General features: G+C 61.1%; 2 protein-coding genes across 2 annotated transcripts; one reads left to right on the forward strand and one right to left on the reverse strand.

The window, feature by feature from the left end:
- ENH_00016780 (hypothetical protein, conserved) lies at positions 1–1,264 on the reverse strand (the record flags this gene model as incomplete). The annotated part of the gene is made up of 2 exons (XM_013579223.1): positions 1–623; positions 845–1,264. Coding segments are annotated over 2 exons (1,043 nt in total), but the record flags the coding sequence as incomplete, so codon positions are not given.
- Positions 1,265–1,790: 526 nt separating this feature from the next.
- On the forward strand, positions 1,791–2,426 carry ENH_00016790 (TBC domain-containing protein, putative; the record flags this gene model as incomplete). Its single annotated transcript, XM_013579224.1, has 1 exon — positions 1,791–2,426. The coding sequence occupies one exon, from the start codon at positions 1,791–1,793 to the stop codon at positions 2,424–2,426; it is 636 nt and encodes a 211-aa protein (XP_013434678.1).
- Between the last annotated feature and the right edge of the window lie 3,371 nt (positions 2,427–5,797).

The following is a 5,797-nucleotide window of genomic DNA, read 5'->3' on the forward strand; positions in this document are numbered from 1 at the left end:
CTGCTGCTGCTGCTGGGGGTGCTGCTGCTGCTGCTGCTGGGGGTGGTGCTGCTGCGGGGGGTGGTGCTGATGCTGCTGGTGATGGTGCTTGGGGGGCTGTGCTGCTGCTGCTGCTGCTGCTGCTGCTGCTGCTGCTGCTGGGGTGGTGCTTGGGGTGCTGTGCTGCTGGTGCTTGGGGTAGTGCTTGGGGTGCTGCAGTACTGCTGCTGCTGCTGGGGGTCCCTCTTGTGCTGCTGTGGTTGCTGCTGCTGCTCGTGTTTGTGGAGTTGCTGCTGCTTCTGGTGGTGGCGTTGCTGCTGCTGCTGCTGCTGGTGTTGCTGCTGCTGCTGCTGGAAGGGAGCACTAGCTGCTTCTTTTTGTCGCTGCTGCTGCCGGCGGGCCTCGTGCTGCTGCTGCCGTGTCTCCCCCGTTGCCGCTGCTGCCACCTGACTTGCTGCTGCTGCTGCTGCTGCTGCTGCTGCTGCTGCTGCTGCAGGAGGTGGGCTACGTGCAGGGAATGAACTTCGTGGCTGGAGCTCTTCTTTACCACAGCAACACGACGGTCCACTGGTCATCTCGTGGTCCACCGGGTTCAGCAATGCGTTTGCTGCAGGAGGACGAGGACCCTGCTGCTGCTGCTGCTGCTGCAGCAGCAGCAGCAGCAGCAGCGGGCGGCCGCGGGGGCCCCCAGGGGGCCCCCAACGCAGCACACTTCACCCTCAGGACTCGGGAAAACAGAGTCTTTTGGCTTTTTGTTTCTCTTTTTTATTTTTATGAATTGAGAAGACTTTATCTTCCAGCTCTTCCGGGGGTTTTCGAGCGCTGCGCTGCGCTGCAGCAAATGCTCAGCGTCCAGGCCCCCCACCTGCTCGAGCACCTCGTCAGCTGCTGCTGCTGCTGCTGCTGCTGCTGCTGCTGCTGCTGCTGCTGCTGGGGCGCTGCTGCTGCTGCTGGGGCTGCTGTTGGCTGCTGCTGCTGCTGCGGCGCTGCTGCGTCTGCTGTAGCGTCTGGGAACGAGGCTCCTGCTGCCCCTCGGAAGCGGCTTCTGCTGCTGCTGCTGCTGCTGCTGCTGCTGCTGCCCCCCCTCCTCCCCTCCGCTGCTGCTGCTGCTGCTGCTGCTGCTGCTGCTGCTGCTGCTGCTGCAGACGTCGCCGCCGCCCGCGCGTCTGGGGGCCGTGGGGGGCGCAGTGCTGTCTTGGCTTTCTGCTGCTTCCGAAACAGCAGCAAAAGCTGGCCTGGGGGGCGAGCAAGGCAGCCGCGTGCTGCAGTCGGTGTCTTCCGCCATTCGCAGACACCAGAAGCAGCAGCTGCACCCCCTCAGCAGCAACCCTTCCGTACGCGCTGCTGCTGCTGCTGCTGCTGCTGCTGTTTTCGGCGTGCTGCTGCTGCTGCTGCTGCTGCTGCTGCTGTTTTCGGCGTGCTGCTGCTGCTGCTGCTGCTGCTGCTGCTGTTTTCGTCGTGCTGCTGGTGCTGCTGGTGCTGCTGCTGCTGCTGTTTTCCTCGTGCTGTTGCTGCTGCTGCAGTGGCGAAGGGGCTTCGCAGGGAAGTTCCGTGATCTTGCAGTGTATGCAGGGTTTGCATGCTGCACGCTCTGCTGCTGCTGCTGCTGCTGCTGCTGCTGCTGCTGCTGCTGCTGCTGCTGCTGGTTGTGCTGTGGCGTCCGATGCCACTGCTGCTGTTGCTTTGCGGGGACTGCTGGCGCTCAGCTGTCAGTGGCCTGCTGCTGAGGCGGCATTAGCTGCCTCTCAGTTGTTCACGCCTTTGCTGCTGCTGCTGCTGCTGCTGCTGCTGCTGCTGCTGCAGTTATCGAGATGGAGTTGAACATGCTGCAGCAGCAGCGGCCGCTGCCGCCGCAGCCGGCGCCTGTGGGATCGTGCGATCCCGTGTGGCGGCGGCTGGACGAAGCAATGGAGTTGCTCTCGCAGCGGAAAGCAGCAGCAGCAGCAGCAGGAGCAGCAGCAGCAGGAGCAGCAGCAGAAGGAGCAGCAGCAGGGCCAGCAGCAGCCAGAGGCTTCGAAGCTGCTGCTGCTCCCTCTCTCTCTCCCGTATCTTCCGCGTCGACAGCAGCCTGCCGATCAGTTGCTTCCCCACGCGGAACTCTCCCGAGCAGCAGCAGCAACAGCAGCAGCAGCAGCAACAGCAGCAGCAGCAGCAGCAGCAGCAGCAGCAGCAGCAGGAGCAGCAGCAGCAGGCGGCCGTTTGAGATAAGGACCTCCGAAAGGCTGCACGTGCAGCGGACTGCTGCGCTGCTGCGGTCTTTGGGCCGCGAGAGAGCAGCAGAAGAAGCAGAAGAAGTTTCTGCTGCTGCTCTGGCTCACCAGCGGCTGCTGCTGCAGCTAGCTAGCCAGCGGCAGCACCTGCAGCAGCTAGCCAGGCAGGCCCTGGCAAGGCCCACGCAGCTGCCCGAGAGTCTCAGCCACTGGATGGCGGACTCTGCGCAGTATTGACCTGCTGCTGCTGCTGCTGCAGCAGCAGCTGCAGCAGCAGCTGCAGCAGCAGCACCAGCAGCAGCAGCTGCAGCAGCAGCACCAGCAGCAGCAGCTGCAGCAGCAGCACCAGCAGCAGCAGCTGCTGCTGCTGCGGTCCTGCTGCTGGGGCAGAACGCAGCGAGAAACAGGTTACTGTCAGGGGGAGCTTTGCTGCTCACACTGCAGCAGCTGCAGCAGCTGCAGCAGCTGCAGCAGCTGCAGCAGCTGCTGCGCGAGCGACCTATTGTCTTTGCTTGTGTAGGGTGTGTGCGGTAGCTTTTTGGTGCTGTTGCTGCTGCTGCTGCTGCAGCAGCTGCTGCTGCAGCAGCTGCTGCTGCGCTGCGGGCGTCATTTGTGGCTGAGTCTTTTGCCTGCCGCTGCTGCTGCAGCAGCTCGAGAGAAGCAGCAGCAGCAGCAGCAATTGGCTGCAGCAGCGATGAATATGCAGGAAGCAGAAAAGCACCATGAAGAGCCTCTCTGCAACACCCGTGCTAGGGTTTAGGGTTTAGCAGCAGCCGAGCTAGGGTTTAGGGTTTAGCAGCAGCCGAGCTAGGGTTTAGGGTTTAGCAGCACCGAGCAAGGGTTTAGGGTTTAGGGTTTGGCGTGAGCTTCGCCGTCACTGCAGCAGCTGCTGCTGCTCCACCAGCTGGCCTCTTGCTGCTTGAGGCTGCCACTTCTGCTGCCGCAGTCTGCGTCAGCAAACCCTAAACCCTAAACCCTAAACCCTAAGTTTCTCTCTGCAGCAGCATAGATGGGGAGGCAGCAGCTAGCTACCCCTGTGGTGCGCTGAAGCTGCGGTTGTGCTGCAGTAGCAGCAGTGGCAGCAGCAGCAACGGAAGCAGCAGCAACCGCAGCAGCAGCAACGGAAGCAGCAGCAACGGCAGCAGCAGCGACGACAGCAGCTGCAGCAGCATCACCGGCGTCTTAAATGACAGCAGCTGCAACTGCAGCAGCTGCTGCAGCAGCAACAGAACCAGCAGCAGCGCAGCGTCAGCCGCAGCAGCAGATGGTGCAAGAGCGACGCAGCAGGAGCAGCAAAAGCAATGCACCTGCAGCAGCAACAGCTGCTGAGGCACAGTGACGCAGCAGCAGCAGAAGCAACAGCGACGCAGCTGCTGCAGCAACAGTGGCAGAAGCAGCAGTGATGCAACTGCAGCAGCAGCAGTGATGCAACTGCAGCAGCAACAGTGATGCAACTGCAGCAGCAATGCCGCAATGGCGGCAACAGCAACGGAAGCAACAGCAATGCAGCTGCAGCAGAAGCAACAGTTATGCAGCAGCAGCAGCAGAAGCAACAGAGATGCAGCAGCAGCAGCAGAAGCAACAGATATGCAGGAGCAGCAGCAGAAGCAACAGAGATGCAGCAGCAGCAGCAGCAGAAGCAACGGAGATCTCTGTGTTTCCAAAGTTAACCATTTCAATAATTTTATGCAGCAAAGAAACACCATCTCATATGTTCCGGAATGAACGTGCACAGCTGAGCACCTGCAGCAGCAGCAGCAGCAGGAGCAGCAGCAGCAGGAGCAGCAGCAGCAGGAGCAGCAGCAGCAGGAGCAGCAGCGGAAGTAGCAGGAAGGCCTCGCGCCAAACGCATACAGAATCAAAGCAGCAATATATTGGGGCACGTGCTATTGTTTAATGAAGACAGCAGCAGCAACAGCCCCAGATGCTGCTCTGCTGCTGCAGCTTTTGCTGCAGTTGCTGCTGCTGCAGCTGCTGCTGCTGCTACCCGGATCACTGGCCTGCATGCATGTCTTCAATGAAGCTGCTTATGTAGAGCCGTTCCACCAACTGAAAGAAGCAAAAAAAGGCGGCAGCTGCAGCAGCTGCTGCAGCAGCTGCTGCTGCTGCTGCTGCTCGGAAGCCAGCCCCCTTGGTCGAGCAGCAATAGCCGCTGCTGCAGCTTCTCTAGTTGCTGCTGCTGCTGCAAGAGGTAAAAGATCCTCTTTAACTTTGCAAATAGAGCTCAATTATCCGTTTGTTTCTTTCCTCTGGATAGACAGTAGAAAGCCACGCGGCCACGCGCTCTTCTGCTGCTGCTGCTGCTGCTGCTGCTGCCTAAAGCGGCCGCCGCCGACGAAGGCAGCAGCTTACAGCAGCAGCAGCTGCAGCAACTGCTGCAGGCTTGACCAGGCATCTGCTGCAGCAGCAGCAGCACTAGGGTGTGCGTACACACCAGGGGCCGCTGGTGTGCCTCCACTGGCGGCAGAGGCAGAATCCCAGCTGCTGCTGCTGCTGCTGCTGCTGCTGCTGCTGTTGCAGCTACTGCTGCGGTAGCCCGTACTGCTGCTGCTTCACAGCAGCACAAAGTGTACTCCAAGGACTCTTCCCTGTGTCCTCGCAGCTTCAGCCAGGGCCTGGCCCCACGTTAGCGTTCCAGCAGCAGCAGCAGCAGCAGCACAGCAGCAGCTGCAGCAGCACAGCAGCAGCAGCTGCAGCAGCACAGCAGCAGCAGCAGCAGACTCTTGGGATACGGTGATGCCCGGGCCCGTCTGCGGCAGCCGTTAGCCGAGCTGCTGGAGGTGCTGCTGCGTCTGAAGCAGCAATGAGCCAAGGCACGAGCAGCAGCAGCAGCAGCAGCAACAGCAACAACAGCAACAGCAGCAGCAGCAGCAGCAGCAAGCGATGCCACTTCACACGACTTCTGCCCCCCACACCCACGCGGATGCCTCAGGGGGACTCGGGACGGAGTCGTAGCACAATGAATTCCAGCAGCAGCAGCGGCAGCAGCAGCAGCAGCAACAGCAGCAGCAGCAGCAGCAACAGCAGCAGCAGCAGCAGCAGCAGCAATACTGTCGCCAGCACGTCTGTTAAAGCTGAGAGGTTTCAGCAGCTCCTGAGTCAGCAGCAGCAATACTGTCGCCAGCACGTCTGTTAAAGCTGAGAGGTTTCAGCAGCTCCTGAGTCGCGATGTGATAGACGCAGGTATGCTCCCAGCAGCAGCAGCAGTGGCAGCAGCAGCAGCAAACGCAAGCAGCAGCAGCAGCAGCAGCAGCAAACGCAAGCAGCAGCAGCTGCTGATGCTGCAGCAGCAGCAGTTGCTGCCATTTCTCGCCATCCGAGCCTTTCATGCGTAGGGCGGACAAAATGACTGCCGACAGGAACGCACACTATCTGCTGCTGTTGCTGCTGCTGCTGCTGCTGCTGCTGCTGCTGCTGCTGCTGCTGCTTTGGATGCAGGAGAGCTGAGGAACTTACTGTGGGGTGGAGTGCCGAGCTGCTGCTCCGCAGAAGTCCGGAGCGATGCCTGGCGAATCATGTTGGTGTGCTGCTGCTGCTGCTGCTGCTGCTGCTGCTGCTGCTGCTGCTGCTGCTGCTGCTGCTGCTGCTGCTGCTGCTGCTGCTGCTGC

The sequence above is a fragment of the Eimeria necatrix genome, genomic scaffold, assembly GCF_000499385.1.
Source record: "Eimeria necatrix Houghton genomic scaffold, Enh_scaff1546, whole genome shotgun sequence".
NCBI classification, from domain to species: Eukaryota; Apicomplexa; class Conoidasida; order Eucoccidiorida; family Eimeriidae; genus Eimeria; species Eimeria necatrix.